This window comes from Tribolium madens, unplaced genomic scaffold, assembly GCF_015345945.1.
Source record: "Tribolium madens isolate multiple individuals breed KSU strain unplaced genomic scaffold, Tmad_KSU_1.1 Scaffold_91;HRSCAF=231;Tcas5.2_LG7, whole genome shotgun sequence".
Classification (NCBI taxonomy): Eukaryota; Metazoa; Arthropoda; class Insecta; order Coleoptera; family Tenebrionidae; genus Tribolium; species Tribolium madens.
The window spans coordinates 2107570-2125515 of record NW_025401063.1 but is presented as its reverse complement, the minus strand read 5'-3'; the positions used below and the strand labels follow the sequence as shown (position 1 = coordinate 2125515).

Below are 17946 nucleotides of genomic sequence, written 5' to 3'. Positions count from 1 at the left end.
TCCTTGACGAATTTTAGATGAGAAAACGTTATTTTTATATTTTACGTTCAAATTTTTAAGTTATTTTATTGTATTTCCCCTCGTTCGAAATATACGTAGTCAATTTCAAAATTATGAGACATGCTACTAAAAATGGGATAAAGCCAGACTATCAAAATCAATCTTCTTGAAATTGTATATTTTTAAGGTTTTTTGGGCATTTATGTGAAAAATCTGACTTAATAACTCTAGAACGTTGTTTTTTTTCTGGAATTTTTTACAGAATTGGATTTCTCGATTTATTTTGCGTAAGAAAAGTCATTCATCACATTTTTTCTAAAGCATTTCCTTCAAAAAACATATTCAAAAACCATTTCTATTTAGAGAATTTAGTTTTTAACAGTTGGCACAAATTCAAATTATTGGATTTTCTTCAAACTTGTTTACAAAATTGTAATTCTTAGCTAATATTAAATGAAAACAAATAATTTTTATACCTTACGTTCGACATTTCGTCACATTGTAAACGTAATTTCAAAATTATAAGACAGTAATCACCAAAGTTGGGATAAAATTAAATTATCTAAATCAAGTCACTTGAAATTGTGTATTTTTGTCTTTATTTAAAAAAAATGGCAGTTTTTAGGCCACTTTTTACTCACTTGAAAAACGAAAGTTTCCTTGAATAGGGGGTTGGGTTGCCCCCTCCTGACCGTGGTCTTGCTATGTGCCAACTCCTGCCCTGTGCTACTGACCAAATTCAGTTTGACGTAAGTATCCGGGGCGCGATTGAGGGCCAAATTCCGGAAATGCGACCCTTTCACCACCTCTATGCTAAGTCGACCGGTGGTGGCGTTGTAGCACAGCCCTAGGAGTAGTTCTGGGACGCCCCCATGCTGCATGGAGTGTGTGGAGCCCGTGCTGTCCGACCGGGCCAGACTCGTGAGCTCCCCGGCGCAACCTGTCAACTAACCCCCCACAAATCACCCGTGTTACATACATTTTTTCTCTCTTACCGTCGTGTCCACTCTTGGCTCGAGGTTGAGCCAGAAGTTGTTCTCTAGTTCGAGGTTGATGTGAGTGAAACCGACGACGGCCTCTCCGATCAGGCGCTCGCGTCGCATCCGCTCACATGTGTATAACCGGAGGCGGATCCCCATTGAATTCACGTCCTCTGCAATTTGACGAGATTAATAGGGGGCGAGGGGTGAATGGGGGCTAAGCACCTGGATTGACACGGTGTAAGACGAAACTTTCCATATATTGCGGATTCTCGCCCGATCGAATCTTGGTTTTGTGTTTCTGCTTCTTGCTAGGCAATAAAATCAACCGCACCTGAAATGGGAAAAAACTTGGAGGAAGTTTGGCAGTTGGGGAAAGAACTGACGCGAGATTAATCCCACGATCGACAGATAAAGGCAATTCGAGGCTTAAAAGTTATCTCAGTTGGAAATAAATATGATTTAGACGTGAACAGTTCGTATGGCGGGGCCATGTCTAAATCATTCTGACAACAAAATTTGTTTTCGTCAATTTTAGGCAATTTGAAGGAGCTGAACATCAATCTTGAGAGATATTTACTTAACAGATTATTAATTTTTCAGACATTTTGAAATTAAAATTAAATTTTGAAATTAAAATCGGATCTGTCATTCCTACATACAAAATTTATTGTTTTCGTCGATTTTAGGCAATTTGAGAGCGCTGAACATGAATCTTAAATGATATTTACTTAAAACATTTTTAGTTTTCGAGATATTTTGAAATTTGTACAAAAAAAGTAGCAACAATTTTTTGAAGAAAACACTAAAATCTGCTCCAAATTGTAGTCACTTAATTGATACTCTAATCAATAAAAAAACATATATTATGTTCAAATGTTTAAAAAAACGAAAAAAAAATATTTATGATTTAGACGTAAAAAGTTCATATGGTGCGGCATGTCTGAGTCATTCCCACCTAAAAAATTTATTGTTTTCGTAATTTTAGGCAATTTGAAGGGCTGAACATGAATCTTGAGAGATGTTTACTTAAAAAATAAATTAATTTCCGAAATATTTTGAAATTTGAACAAAAAAATTAAAAACAATTTTTTGAAAAAAAAACACTAAATCAGCTTCAACTTTAAAAAACGTTAAAATCAATTTCAAATTGCTTACGCCAGTCAATGAAAACATATTATGCTCAGATGTTTAAAAAAAAGTAAAAGAAAGTTATGATTTAGACGTGAAAAGTTCTTATGTATAAGGCATTTCCACAACAAAATTTATTGTTTTCAACAATTTTATGCAATTTGAGGGAGCTAAACAGCAATCTTGAAAGATATTTACTTAAAAGATTATTATTTTTTCAAATATTTTGAAATTAAAAATTAAAAACAATTATTTGAAAAAGGAAACACTAAATCTGCTTCAACTTTAAAAAACGTTAAAATCAATTTCAAATTGCTGACGCCAGTCAGTGAAAACATATTATGCTCAGATGTTTAAAAAAAAGTAAAAGAAAGCTATGATTTAGACGTGAAAAGTTCTTATGTATAAGGCATTTCCACAACAAAATTTATTGTTTTCATTAATTTTATGCAATTTGAGAGAGCTAAGCAGCAATCTTGAAAGATATTTACTTAAAAGATTATTATTTTTTCAAATATTTTGAAATTTGGACAAAAAAAATTAACAACAATTTTTTGAAGAAAACACTAAAATCTGCTCCAAATTTCAGTCACTTAAAAAAATGTCAAAATCAGTTTCAAATTCCTAACACTAAACAATAAAAACCTATATTATGTTTAAAAAAAAAAGCAAAAATTTATGATTTACACGTAAAAAGTTAATATAGCGCGGCCATGTCTGAGTCATTCTCAGATACAAAATTTATTGTTTTCTTCGATTTTAGGTAATTTGAGGGTGCTTGAACAAAAAAGTAAACAATTTTTTGAAAAAAAACTAAAATCTTGCTCCAAACTGCAGTAATTTAAAAAAACGTTAAATTCAGTTTCAGATTGCTGATTCAAATCAATAAAAACATATTAAAAAAAATTAATTTATAATGTAAACGTGAAAAATTCATATGGCGCGGCCATGTTTAAGTCATTCTCACATAGAAAATTAGTTTTCGTCAATTTGAAGGGCTAAACATGAATTCTGAGAGATATTTACTTAAAAGATATTTGATTTCTCAAATATTTTGAATTAAAAACATTTTTTTAAAACACTAAAATCTGTTCCAATTTAAAAAAAAAACGTTATAATCAGTTTCAAATTGGTGACGCCAGTCAATAAAAACATTTATGTTCAGATGTTTAAAAAAAAATATTAAGTTATGATTTAGACGTGAAAAGTTCCCATATATAAGACATTTCCACAAAAAATTTTATTGTTTTCTTCGATTTTAGGCAATTTGAGGATGCTGAACATAAATCTTCAGAGATATTTACTTACAAAATATTTAGTTTTTGAGATATTTTGAAATTTGAACAAAAAACAATTTTTTGAAAAAAAATACTAAAACCTTGCCCCAAACTGCAGTCATTTAAAAAAAAACGTTAAAATCAGTTTCAGGTTGCTGACACGAATCAATAAAATCACTAAATGTTTAAAAAAAACATGATTTAGACGTGAAAAGTTCATATGGCGCGGCCATGTCTAAGTCATTCCCACATACAAAATTTATTGTTTTCGTCAATTTTAAGCAATCTTGAGAGATATTCACCTAAGAGATATTTAGTTTCCAAAATATTTTGAATTTGAACAAAAAAACTAAAAACAATTTTTGAAAAAAACACTCTAAAACCTTAAAAAAAGATGTTTGAAAAACGTTTTTTTTTTCAGTTTTCTAGCAGCTGAAGTTTGATTGGTGAAAATGCAAGCCTCGAGTTGCAAACCTTGTCCTACCTGCGTGTGTGTGGGTTGACCGCGATCCCGACTGGGTATATCCCTTGCCTGAAGGACGTGAACCGTCATTTTCCGCATGGGCGCGTCATACAAAAGGGCGATTTCCAGCTGACCACATTTGTTGACTAGCTGCGTTTCAGGTTCGGATCTGATACAACACATTAGGTCGTTTCTCTCATCCGTGTCGGTGTTCATTACGACAATACACTGAAACGTCAACTCAATTAATTAACTAATTACCCTTTTTTCTCCAATTACTCACGTCTCGGTTACTGTTGATGTCCGTCTGGACGATGGTTGATGAAGTTTCGATCTTGTGATAATCAATCCCTTGATTGTCTATTTTCGTTTCGCGCAAATCCGTCGAGAGCCTCCTGCAATAACAGAAGTTGCAAGAAACAACTACGCCTTGACTTTCTGGATTTTTACCCGTGATTATCGTTGATCTGGGCTGTGACCCTCGTCGCAGGCACCCCATGTTTCTCCCCCACGGAACTGGTCGTAGAGCTGCAACACGAACTGTTGCTACTGACACCAACCCTGCCCTTCTCCACCAGGGAAATGAGGTCGTGGACTTGCCGAGGGGGGTAATAGGGGCCCGTGGTACCGGACGCTAGCGTTGAACGGAATTTTGAACCCCCCATCTCGGACTCGGAACTCGAGTCGCCCCCATCGAACGAATATGCTTTGACTGGAAATCGAACAAATCAATTCCTGGCGAGTTACTATGCCATGCTACACATATAAACAGGTGGTATCGATCAGACTTGAGACCCTCAAGGCTGCGACACTGGAATTATTCATCAGGTGACTGGAATAGTTGTAATTTCGGTTCGATTATTTTGCCTATGTCTCACTCATAGCCCCTCCATAGAAACTTGTCACGGCAAAAAATAATAAGAGTGACTCCTGGGCTTTGCGTGCTCATTTTTCTAAGCAGAAATCCCTCTTTTAGGTAGATTAAATTTCAGTATTACCTAACTTGTGCTTGAGGGGGGCCGGAGTGAAAGAAGTTGCAGGCACTGGAGGTGAGGGGACGGGGCGCGAGGACACAGGAGGGCAAGCCTCGTCGCAGCATCCCATGCCTCCGACGGAGCCCCACCACCATCGTTTGTTCTTGATGTAGAGGAGGAATACGAGGAAGAGGGCCCCCAAGCCGGCGATGGCGCCCAATACGGTGCCCCCATCCGTCCCTGGAAATTTTCCGAAATTAAATTTCCTGCCCACTGCACCAATTCAAAACTGGAAACTTCATTTATTAGAATTGATTAGACTCCGTTTTTTAGTTGTTTGTTTAGCAGAGGCTGATTTAATGGTCACTAACCCGACTTCGACGCCAGAAAGTTTGTCTAGTCTTTGTAAATTTCGCCATGTCCTAGTTTGGATAGGTCCTTGACTCTTTTACAAACACTTGACTTGTGATTTATTCGAATTCATTTTTGCTACCGAAAACTGATTACTTAATTTGGTAATTTACGATGCGATCGTTTTGTTGTTGTGTTCTGTGTCGTTTCGGCGCCTGTAATTCCACACTGAGGGATAAAAAGAAGTCATTTGGGTCGTGTTCCTCGTATTTTTTATTATTAAAGCAAATGCGGGTGATAAAGAGGGGATTAAGGGTCATGTAACCTTTTTCGAAATTGAAGAAGCTCATTGTCAACCTTGGGAAATTATTAATTTTTCAGGTATTTTAAAATTTGTACAAAAAAAATTAACAATAATTTTTTGAAGAAACTCTAAAATCTGCTCCAAACTGCAGTCACTTAAAAAATGTTATAATCAGTGTCAAATTACTAACACCAATCAATAAAAACAAATCTTATACGTAAAAAAGGAAAAAAATTAATTTATCATTTAGACGTGAAAAGTTCATATGGCGCGGCCATGTCTGAGTCATTTCCACATACAAAATGTATTGTTTTCGTCAATTTTAAACAATTTGAAGGACTGAACATGAATTTTGAGACATTTATTTAAGAAAAATTTAATTTCTGAAATATTTTGAAATTTGAGCAAAAAAAATAAAAACAATTACCGAAAACTGATTACTTAATTTGCTAATAATTTACGATACGACCTTTTTGTTGTGTTCTTTGTCGTTCCGGCGCCTGTAATTCCACACTGAGGGATAAAAAGAGGTCATTTGCGTCGTCTTCTTTGTATTTTTTTATTTTTAAAGTAAATGCGGAGGTAAAGAGGGGATTAAGAGTCATGTAACCCTTTTCGAATTTAAAGAAGCTCAATATCAACCTTGGGAAATTATTAATTTTTCAGATATTTAAAATTTGTACAAAAAAAATTAACAATAATTTTTTGAAGAAATTCTAAAATCTGCTCCAAACACTTAAATAATGTTAAAATCAGTGTCAAATTACTAACACCAATCAATACAAACAAATGTTATGTGTGAAAAAAAGAAAAGAAATAAATTTATCATTTAGACGTGAAAAGTTCATACGGCGCGGAAATGTCTGAGTCATTTCCACATACAAAATTTATTGTTTTCGGCAATTTTAGACAATTTTAGGGTACTGAACTTGAATCTTGAGTGATATCTACTTTAAGTATTTAATTTTCGAGATATTTTAAAATTTGTACAAAAAAGTTAACATTTTTTTGATAAAAACCCTAAAAGCTGCTCCAAATTGCAGTCACTTAAAAAAACGTTAAAATTTGTTTCGGACTGCTGACCAATCAATAAAAACAAATATTATGTTCAAATGCTTAAAAAAAAATTCAAAAAATTTAATTTAGGCGTGAAAAATTTATATGGCGCGGCCATGTCTGAGTCATTCCCACATGTAAAATTTATTGTTTTCGTCAATTTTAAGCAATTTGAAGGACTAAACATGAATTTTGAAAAATATTTATTTAAGAAAAATGTAATTTCTGAAATATTTTGAAATTTGAACAAAAAAAAATAAAAACAATTACCGAAAACTGATTAGTTAATTTGCTAATAATTTACAATACGATCGTTTTGTTGTTGTGTGGTTTGTCGTTCCGGCGCCTGTAATACAACACTGAGAGATAAAAAAGGTCATTTGCGTCGTCTTCTTTGTATTTTTTTGTTATTAAAGTAAATGCGGGGCTGAAGAGGGGATTAAGGGTCATGTAACCCTTTTCGAGATCAGGTTTTTATTGGTTTTATTATTTAACAAGTGACACAGGAAAACGTAAAGAAATAAAAATTAGAAAAGTTCAAAGACTGGAGATCATTATAAAAGTTTCTTTGTGATGGGATCAAAAGTATCAAGTTTTCCCAATCAAAACGTAAAAAAATGATGGTTATATGGTATGTGGAGATAACGAAAACAGTTTTTTAACAGTTAATACTTGTCGCTTTCTTCTTTTTGGTGCCTGGGCTGTTTTTCAGTCATCGAAATTTCGTAATTTTCAGTTCTTTTAATAACTCAACTTTTTACACTGAATTAGCTTTACAGTTCTAGGATTTGATATTTTTATGAAAAATTTTGCGTAGATTAAAAAATGACTATCAAAAGTAACTGATAAATTTTTATTGATACAAACAGATATCGTTATCACTGTTTGATAACATTTAATTTGGGGAAAATATTTATGTAAAAGTATTTTTATTTCTGACATGGTGGCAAGAGTGTTTCTTACTGCAATCCTTGTAAGTACAAAACTTATTTTTGTAGCAAAAGCAAAAATTTAGATCAAATGTATTTCGATACTAACAACATATCAGAAATGACAATGTTTAATGTGACTTCGAATTTAAGAAAATTAGATTTGAGCAACAACAAAATTCACAAAATCGAAAAAAATTTTCTTAGAGGCATGAACAAATTGGAGATCTTAAGTCTAGCAGAAAATAATTTATCAGTACTAAAAAAAACACATTTTTGAAACGTTGCCTAACCTTAGAATTTTAGATTTACATCAAAACACCATTAAGAGAATAAAAAAAGACGCTTTCAAAGGTCTGAAAAAATTAAAATATTTGTATCTGAATGGAAATAAATTATCGAAATTTGAAGATGGCACATTCGAAACGTTGTCCGATCTGGAATATTTAGATTTAGATCGAAACGCAATAAATAGAATAGAAAAAAATTCTTTCAAGGGTATGATTAAACTACAAACACTCAAGTTAAGTGGAAATAAATTCTCGAGACTTGATGGCGGTATATTCCAAACATTGTTTAGTTTAAAAAGGTTGTATTTGAGTAACAATCAAACTTTCATTATCAAATATCGTTTTATGGACAGTTAACAAAATTATACTCACTAATATTAAGTCATAATATCTCAAAAACGCGTTTCAAAATTAAAACTAATTGGAAAGATCATATTGATGAATTGATCATAATCAGGGAATCACTTGATATTTTAATGATAATGAAAGGTTTAGTCAAAAGAAGGAACTTCTTGTGATGTTAAGAATGTTCAAGAAATCCCGTGTATAGACAAAAATAATTTAAAGATTTCAAAAATTTTAGAAAAAAAGTTCGATGAAAAATTCAATAAACTTTTTAAATATAGATTAATACAACCAAAAAAAACTAAAAACTAAATACTTATTGTAATAGGTACTTGTATATGTCACTTGTTATTTCAACTTTCTTAATTTATCTCATTTTAAGTTTTATAAGAAATAAACTTTGTATTGTATTTTTCTGTACTCATTTTTCATATAAAAATTTAAGCTTCGCTACTGTTAGTTTTTAATGTTTCTAGTTAGACTGAAATTTTTATAGTTTTATTGTATCACAATAAAACACAAAATGTCTTACCTCGAAATTCACTGTTTATTTTTTGTATAACATAAGTAAGAATTTTTGTATTTTTTATTAAATAAAACATTCTGGTTTGGCTTGATTTTTTCAATTCTCCCTCTTTATTTATTATTTTTGTTGTGCGTTTCAAAGAAATCGATTTTTTGTGTTTTAGTTTTGTGTAAAGAAGCAAAAATGAGTATTTGCAAATAATAACGAAAGAATTGAAAACCATTCATTTTCTTAATTAAATGATAATGAAAGATTATCTCGAAAAAGGAACGATAAATGTTGAAAATGTTCAAGGTATCAAAAAAATTCACACACAAATTCACAAAATTTCCAGAAAAAAAATACGAATTCAATAAACTTTTCAATTATTTAGATCTATAGAACGACAAAATAACTAAAACAAAAATACTTTTTTATGAAAAAAAAACCGTAGGCATAGGTGTAAAAGACTAATAACTGTGCCAAACATTCATATTTTTAACATTTTCTGTTCTGCCGTTTAATATACAAGCTTTTTTTGCTTGTATTTTGATACATAAAATAAGAAATAATGTTCTAAATAGCAAACAGTAAAAAATTATTGACACCCTGTTTATTTGTATAAAGTTTGGTGTTGTATTTTTCGTGAAATAAAATATTTTGCTTTGTGTTTTCTTCCCCTTCTTTCCTCTTTATTGTTTTTATTGTGCGTTTCAAAGAAAATACAAGATTAAGGGTGGGTTAATAAAGACAAATTAAAAATCCGTTGTTAAAAGTTAATGCGCAATCAGTTATCTGACGTTTAATTCTATGTGTTTTAATTTTTTATTTTAGTTTTGATTTTTTCTTCCTTTATAATATCCATCTATCTACAGGGTGTTAAAAAAAGATTGCAAAATATTTAAAGTTTTAATAGTATGGACCAAAATAAACAAAAAAGTCTTAATAAACATAGGCCCGCAAAGTAACGGTTTCGGATAAATCGAATATAATTTTTTTTATAATTTTTACTAGAAGCTGTTTCGATATCTCCGAAACCATTACCTTGCGGACCCATGTTTAATAAGATTTTTTTTTGTTTATTTTGATCCATACTATTACCTCCTTAAAAATTACAATCTTTTTTTAACACCCTATATATTTGAGTTGGAATCAAAGTCGTAGTAAACAAGTTAGTTTCCAAATTAAACGAGAGTAACTAATTAAAACAGTAAATGTTTTCTACTCCTATTTCTTTTAGTGTTTTGTTGGGTCGATTTTTGTTTGTTTATTTTTGTAGTTTGGATGACTAATTTAAAAAAATCTCTTTATTCAAACTTTTATTAAATATTTCCTAACATTCATTTTTATCAAAGTTTTTGATAAAGATAAGTGCACACGAAAACAAATAATAATTCCCTCTTCCCGTTGCGCGTCCCTGATAATTTTAGATCTGCGTAGTAAACAAATATCTCCATTCATAAGCAACTCCTGTCGATCCTTAAAGGAACACCGGGAATCCGTGGGCGCGACACGACCACTTGTTGTCCACGTGGAAGGATCCCAACCGATCGATCACCCGAATTCGGGAACATCCCTAATTAGCGACGACCACTTGCTGGATCCTCTGGCACGCGCTACCTTCTTCCCCCTAGACGGTCGCCCACGCAAAAGTGAGTCTTTCCTTCCCCCACCACGTGCCCAGTATCGATCCCCCCATCCACTTCTCCCGTTGGTAGTTCATTGAACATCTGCAGCGCGTATCAAACAGCCTGTGACCTAGCTGTGACGTTCTGCATTCGGGGACTCCCCGCATACACTACATTCACCACAATGGGGAAAATGGCGGATGCGCCGGGGTCAAAACAATACATTTTTCTTTGAGAAAACTAAATTTTCAACGGAGTAGAGAAAACAAAACTCCACAATCAATACTATTGCGATATTGATGCTATAGGGTTTGGAAAGTCTATAAATATGCTGGTCTTTGGTCTTGAGTGTGCAAGTCTGCAATTATTGATAACCGACGAGGGTTTTAAAGAGGAGTTGTGAATATGGGAATCTCCACTTTAATGTATCAAACTTGAATGTAACAATCAGTGATTCATACAGAATTCTGTTATTAAATAAAACGAAATTTATTACACTCCTGCTTATCACTATAAATAATTGATTGTTGTTAATACTAATCATTGTGTTATCAAGTACAAGGTGTATTAGAAAAACACACAAAAAAGAAAAATGCCAAATAAGATCAGATAACAGGAACATTAAAAAAATGTTTTCAAAAATTCTACCTGTCAAATTTTTTTGATACTTATCATTTTTTATATCTATTGTTCCCGATAATATTGTATGTGTATGTTTTTTCATAATTATTCAGTAAAGGTACAAAAACTTTGTCAATAAAAGCTACAAATAATGTTAAATACAGTTACAATTTGGGATATAGCTTCCATGTTTCCTCTCCTAATAGCCTGTAACAAAAAAACTTAAAGAATTATTTTTCCAACAGAAATAAACAGTCAAAGTGGAAAATTTTGACTCTCAACTTAGAAATTTTTACAGATTTTATAAAAAAAACACTTTTTTTTCATGTTCCTGGGATCTTATTTTATTTAGCATCTTTCTTTTTTTGCATATTACTGCATATTTTGTGTGCATTTTACGATTCGAAAAATCACTTTTAGTTCAGTAGCTGCTATATTTAATCGAAAATTTTTATTTTTTACAAGTATGTTGGCTTAACTGCATTATTTTTGATAGAATTGAACAGTGTCACAACTCAATAAATTTCATTTCCAGTTCAAAATTTAAAGTTTTTGACATCAATTCATGCAAATTTATCTCAAGTTGGCCCCACTGTAAAACTTTTGGACAGTAGTGAACTAGAACAACAATACCAACATACCAAAAATCACTCATTTACTATAGCAGCTACAAATTTTCATTTTTTGTGTATTTATTATTTTTGATGAAGTTGAACAGTATTACCAACTCATACAGGGTAAATAAAAAGTAAGCAATTTTTTTAATCATTGCCTTCAAGACATAAAAATCAATAAAAGTTAAAGTACTATAAAACTTCGTGTTTTGAGAATAAAATTGTGTTTTATTTTAGAGTTATGCGATTTTTGTTGTCAAAATGGCAACTAATACAAAAAAAGATTGATAAAAAAGCCTTTGTTTTAAAAAAAAAGTTTTATAAAGGGTTGCCATTTAAAAAAATTAAAAATTTTGCAGAAGTCAAAAACAAAACAGATTCGAAAAATTTTATTCTTAATACAACTTCACATTTTTATAGTACTTTATCATTCATCAATTAGTTTAAAAAAAATAGTTTGAGCAAAAAACGTTTGGTTTCATACTTCTTATTCACCCTGTATAATTTTTCCAGTTCAAGATTTAAAATTTATAGGATATTGACATCAATTCATGCAAATTTATCTCAAGTTGTGAAACTTTTACACAGTAATAGACCAGAACAGCAGTACCAACACACCAAAAATCACTCATTTAGATCAGCAATTCAGGATTTTTTTTTTGTTTTTTACACAAACAATGATAAAATAAGACTTTTATTAACAAAAAAAAAAAATTAGAAATGACGCAATTTCATTTAATACTACATTCGCTTCAGAAATTCAATGCTGTTATGTAAACTAATTAAACTTATTGAAACTCTCTTACGTAATTTTTGTGAAAAATGAATTTTAATGTTTCATGTGTCCTATAACTGTGTAATTAAGTTGGCAACATTTACTGTCAAGTACAAACGTCACATTTTTATAGTCAATTGTCATTCATTTCCGAGGAGCGGCCGCTGGTACGGCCGTCACATGACACATATCCCAATAATTCGGTGTTGCCAACCTAATTTCAAAGTCACAGCTCACTTTGAACTTATTTTGTTTGTTTACATCAATTTTTCACATTGCTATGACCACACTTTAACGTTAAATAGCGAGTTTTTGCTTTATTCACTAGTGAATAAAGTAAATCAAAAAATTCAGATACAACTCTCCAACTTCACTCCAACTACTAAGAAATCTCCATAATATCATTTGTCACAAAACGACGAACTAAACCACTAGACTTGACATTTCCATAATCTCGCTGTGATATTTCCTTTGTACTAAAATCAGGCTTCTGAAGAGAAATATTTCCTTAATGAACACTATATCCAAAATAAATCTAACACATAGATAAGACAAGAACGTAATTATTCACTTCAAATATTAAACTTTCTTTAGTTTTTCTCAACTTAATTATCATTTTGCTGCAGTGGCAGTCATGAATATTTAAATTCCGTTTTCATAAAGTTGCAACATTTCCGATTCGTTTCTTTTTGAAAAACAAATGGTAAAAACACGAAGAATTGATTTCTCAGCGTTGTCGTCAATCCGCTTAAATAATTCACTACCTAATTTCCAATCACCAAAATTGTAAAATGTTAAAGGTGCATATTTAATAGCGACATTTCCTCCAACGTGACCACTTCATGACGCCTTCGGGGCCGAAAGTATCGTTTTTCGTCCTGTTCGCATGTCACGTTTACCAAGCAATTGTCGCTAAAAATAGGCCCAATTGCGATCACTGTCAAGTGCAACCTTTGAGTGCCAGTCACCGGAGGATTTTGCGAAAATTCCTGACAAAATCTAGATGCAAATATAGCAAATTTCCGACTACTGTTGTTGTTTTATTTACTTGCAGCGAAACCTGGGGTAATAATAAAGGAATTGTGCACCCACGACCTCTCGATCCAACAACTGTTTGTTTTCGCAGGAATTGGCTTTAAGACTAAAAATAACACCAACCACCGGGGATGTTTTCACTCTTGCAATGCAGCTATTTTTGACATTTGTGGTACAAATGAAAATAAAAAGAATATTTTCCTACGAACCTAACAGAAAGAAAGTTTTTCCACCCGAATTTCAGAAACAAAAATGGCCAAATACCTCAACTGTCAAAATTACAAGAAATATATATACAGGGTGACTTAAAAAAACGGCAGGTGCTGTAGAATTTTTATTTACGGCCCGATTTAAAAAATTCAAAAAATTAATTAAATGGCTTTCAATATAGTATAAGCTGTCAATTCTAGAATTTTTCTAAACGTCTCAGTATATTTTGAGCAATATTCAACTTTCTAATTTTAAATTGGAACCCATATTTTTTTCTTCATAATTAGAAAGGTATTAATTTCCTTGGTACAAACATGTGCAATATGCTATACTTTTCGTAAAAATTATTGTTTAGAAATATTATCAAAGATAAAAATAGGAGTAAAAGTTAACAAAATCTAGTTGCATTGTGTCAAATAAAACAATGCCATTATTGAAATGTCAAAAAGCAGCAAATGAAAGAAAACACTGCCTATTTTCTTTAATTTTTAACAAGAAATGTCAATAATAATTACCAACAACAAATCAAAAAAACATCTAATTTAGTGTTATTAATTTATAGTTTTATTTCTTTATTTATATATTTTGTTTACTATTAATAATATTATTGTTAACGTCAATTTTTTTATTGACAAGATGCAACTAGACTTTTTAGCTTTTATTATTTTTTTCAACTTTGATAATTTTTTAAGCAATATTTTTTTAGAACAATTCTAAAATTGTCAGCTTATACTACACTTCTTTGGGATATAAACAAATATTCTACAGCGCCTGACGTTTTTTAAAAATCACCCAGTATTAATCTCCAAAGTAATAGGAAAACATGCTGCAAGATTTAAGATTTAATGAGATATCAAAAGAAATTGTTAGTTTTTAATTTTTTCTTGCAGGATCGGAGAAAAAAAATATATGTATTACACTAGAGCAAAATATCTTTTCCGCCCTAGGTGACTACTGCCAACTTCCACTTGTGGTAGGAAAAAATACACTTTCCTTCCTTGTAATACACATAACTATTATTCATAATCATGAAGTAATAATCAAATTACCTTGCATGTGAAAAGTTGGAAAGTAAGACATTTAACAATGGATATAAAATATATAGTTCAGGTTGGGAAATGGCCACTTCCCAATCTAAACTGTCATATGTCATGTTTTTCAAACTTTGATAAACTCTTTATTGGATTTCTGTTCTTTAAGGAGGATAATTGTGAATAAAATAGTGAAAGTTTCAAACACGTTTCAGAAAAAATTACAAAAAATCAAATTCTGATAATAAAAAACTTCAAGTGAGGAAAACACCGGATCTAAAGACGCGTTAACGAGAAAAGTTTTTAATAATACAGAACACGGAATGAAACTTTGTGAAAGACTGATTTATTTTTCATAATGAGAACTTAACATTTCCATTAATGCGACAAAAGAAACAGTTTTGCGTTCTTATTATTGATCAAGTTCAAGTTCTCGAAATTGTATATTTTTCTCACACACATCTGAGTAGACTGCGTTGAATCATGTGACAAGTGTCATTTATGACAGTTATTGCGCTATCATTTTTCATAGCCTACTGGGGACTCAAATTAGATTGTGTGTCTTCAAATTCGAATTATAAATTATAATCTACAGTGAGAAGACGTTTTTATCAAGTTTGGTGTTTTTACTTATAATTTTTTACCGTGCAAAAATAAATTACTCGGGAAAAACACATTCAAAAAAATGCGAATTGTAGTAGGAAACAAATCGGGTCAAATTCCTGTCTTAAACGCATTTAAGGGAAAATCGCGAAATGTAGGTCACGAGAAAGGATACAAAATACGCATTCTTGGAAAATCAATTGTGTTTATATCTCGCGTTTTAATTAAAATTGCGCTAAAACATGAATAATAAACGAGTAAAATCAGCGTCTTTGATGAAAAAATTACAAGTGTGGTAAAGCTCACTTACCGCCCAAGTAGCTGTGTTCGGAAATGACCAACATCGCGTCCCTGGACTCACTTAAACCTCATTTTAGTCATCTTGTGCACAAACCAGCACCAAAACCCTCCACTATTTACAAATCGAGACAAGTGTTGTATTTCAATTGAAATTTCATGAAACACTGAACAAAGTGCCGTCTCCTGCGGCCGCTCCTGCGCCCAAGCTTCAGCGCATTGTGTGTTGCCTACCTCACAGGTGTGCCCCATGTAAACAAACTCGCTGTTTATTTTTGTTGATTCCATCACCACATGAAGGTTGCGATGTCAAAATGGTTGTGGTGGACCAGTTTTACCAAATTGTCGAGGGGCAGACGTCCAAAGTGTCTTCATTTTGGAAGGGTAACCGCCCCAAAGCGCCCCACGTCCTAGTGCCAAATTGACGTTTCAGCTGCCCACATTCTGGCCTGCATCGGGTGTGCGGTGTGCGGCCTCCTCACTGCCTTCACCTTCGGGAGGGTCCTCGAGAACTTCGGGTACAACTGCGTGTTGAAGTCCCACCTTGTCTTCGACGCGGGCGCCGTCCCCAACGCCACCAACCGCACCAACGCCATTGACTTGACCATGACGACGTGGGGGCCCGCCAGCGAGTGCAACTTCGTCCAGTTCACGCCGCTGGTGCTCATGATCTCGGCCGTGGTGTGGGGCACCTACTTCAGCATTCTCACCAAAGGGGGGGCCGGCTTCGCCACGGACTTGTAAGTTGGCCAAACTGACGACGCGACGGTTGGCAACACTGTTTCAGGCTTTCGCGGCCCTGGAGTATCGTCTACCCCTGTCTGTTTTTCACCACGATTTTTTTTGTTGCTTATGTGATAAGCACGTGGCGGTTGACCAATGGAATGACGGCTTTTTGCAACCAGTTTAAAGTGGTTCTCAATAACACCGGGTGAGGAGAATTACACTAATGTCAACAAGAAATTGTGTCACTAGAATTTTAAGAAGTAATTTTGAATTTCCAAGGTTGGTTACTCTGTAGTAACGAATATCCCTAAATCAGTAATTTCTTGTTGATAATTATGTATTGACACTTGACTTAAGCTAAGACGTGACTTTTCTCAGCTGTGTCCCAGAAATTTGCGCCTATACGAGACAGTTCCATGAAGATGACACACAAAATGTGCTGTTTTTTAATTTTTACACCAATATGCAAGTTGCCATTTGGAGTGCGGATGTTGGGACTTGGTTGTGGGCTTGTCAATTGGTTTTGTGTGTTTTGAGGGTTTTATGTGTGGCCGATTTTGAGCTACAACTCGTCACGATTGTGACTAAAGACGAGGTATGGATTTTGCTTTTTTTATAACTTATTAATTGTATGATTTAGGAACGTATTGAAAGTGTTGTGGAACTTACCGAGGATGAAGTTTCAGAAGTTTGAGTATTTTTTATTTTATTTTTACAGACGTACAAATATTTTATATCTACCATAGCCACTCTTTAAGTACTTACTTTTTACATTTTATGCCAAGACCAAGTCTTCTGTTGAAGTCGACAATACGTTTAACGAAAAGTACAAAATTAATCGAAAATATACCTCATTTTTCTACTTTGCGTCTTTAATGACTATTAAAACACCAAAACCAGTGTTTTAATGAAGGCTATTAAGACACTGTTTTTGGAAACTTTTTTTGGCCAATTAGCAGTATCAGGCAATTTCTAGTGGATTTTGGATATCCACCAAAATCAAACAAATACACAAACAATTGAAAATTATTACCTGTATTATTATTACTTATTATTATTGTTACGTTTACAATAACAATTGGAATAGAAGTACCAACCTGAACATTATGTGGAATTCAATTCAAACAGAAATTTTTATGAAACAGAGCAAAGTAGAAAAAATATTATATTACACTTGTTTTATAAGACGTTTTGTCGAATTGCCTACTTTAAAACCGCGTGTGCTACTTACTATATATTGTCTTATAAAACTTGTATAATATCTGATGTGGGCAACGGAATTTTGATTCAGGGAGGGCCTTGGAAGTTTTCACGTATGTCTTCTATTAATTTTCCGTTGCTCACTCGTTACTACATATTATGCAACTAGTGCGAAAAATTTTTTTATTACTAAACTTAAAACAGACTTGCATTTAATTTCTTCTTAAGATATGCAAAGCACCAAGTATCGTATATTTTTACTTTTATATTTATTTTATCGATTTTATATATAATTTATGCCTCGCTTATGATTTTAGTCTAAGACACGAATACTAATTCCTATTTTTTATGCAATGTTATTTATATCACGTGATCAAAACAATTGTGTCACTTGACATCGGCCTACTATATTATGCAAATTCTTGAGTTCACAGCCCACTCGAATTGCAATTTTCACACTGCCTTGCTCAGTTAAATGTGATAAGGCACAAGAATTGAGCTCATTGTTGCGGACCATGTTTTCCAAAAGCTCACTAGTGTAGACTTTGCCTTGCTATGTGATAAATAAACACTTGATCGATTTCATATATATTTTTTTTCT

At 32.6% G+C, this 17946-nt stretch overlaps 2 protein-coding genes across 2 annotated transcripts in view; one reads left to right on the top strand and one right to left on the bottom strand.

Moving 5' to 3' along the window:
* LOC123011572 (synaptotagmin-16) overlaps nt 1-16260 on the bottom strand; it is a 19465-nt gene extending 3205 nt beyond the window's left edge. The window contains exons 1-8 of the mRNA XM_044409075.1: nt 15433-16260; nt 4850-5065; nt 4302-4563; nt 4135-4246; nt 3873-4079; nt 1206-1314; nt 996-1153; nt 642-947 (exon numbers count right to left, since the gene is read on the bottom strand). Of these exons, the coding sequence (XP_044265010.1) occupies nt 642-947; nt 996-1153; nt 1206-1314; nt 3873-4079; nt 4135-4246; nt 4302-4563; nt 4850-5065; nt 15433-15466 (1404 nt within the window). The 5' untranslated portion in view covers nt 15467-16260. The remainder of the gene's footprint in view (nt 1-641; nt 948-995; nt 1154-1205; nt 1315-3872; nt 4080-4134; nt 4247-4301; nt 4564-4849; nt 5066-15432) is intronic.
* Nucleotides 15642-17930, top strand: LOC123011574. Its single transcript, XM_044409077.1, has 5 exons — nt 15642-15803; nt 15853-16159; nt 16207-16350; nt 16524-16740; nt 16786-17930. Exons 1-5 carry the CDS (start codon nt 15734-15736, stop codon nt 16837-16839), a joined length of 792 nt encoding a protein of 263 aa, XP_044265012.1. The 5' UTR covers nt 15642-15733; the 3' UTR covers nt 16840-17930.
* The last annotated feature ends 16 nt before the right edge of the window (nt 17931-17946 follow it).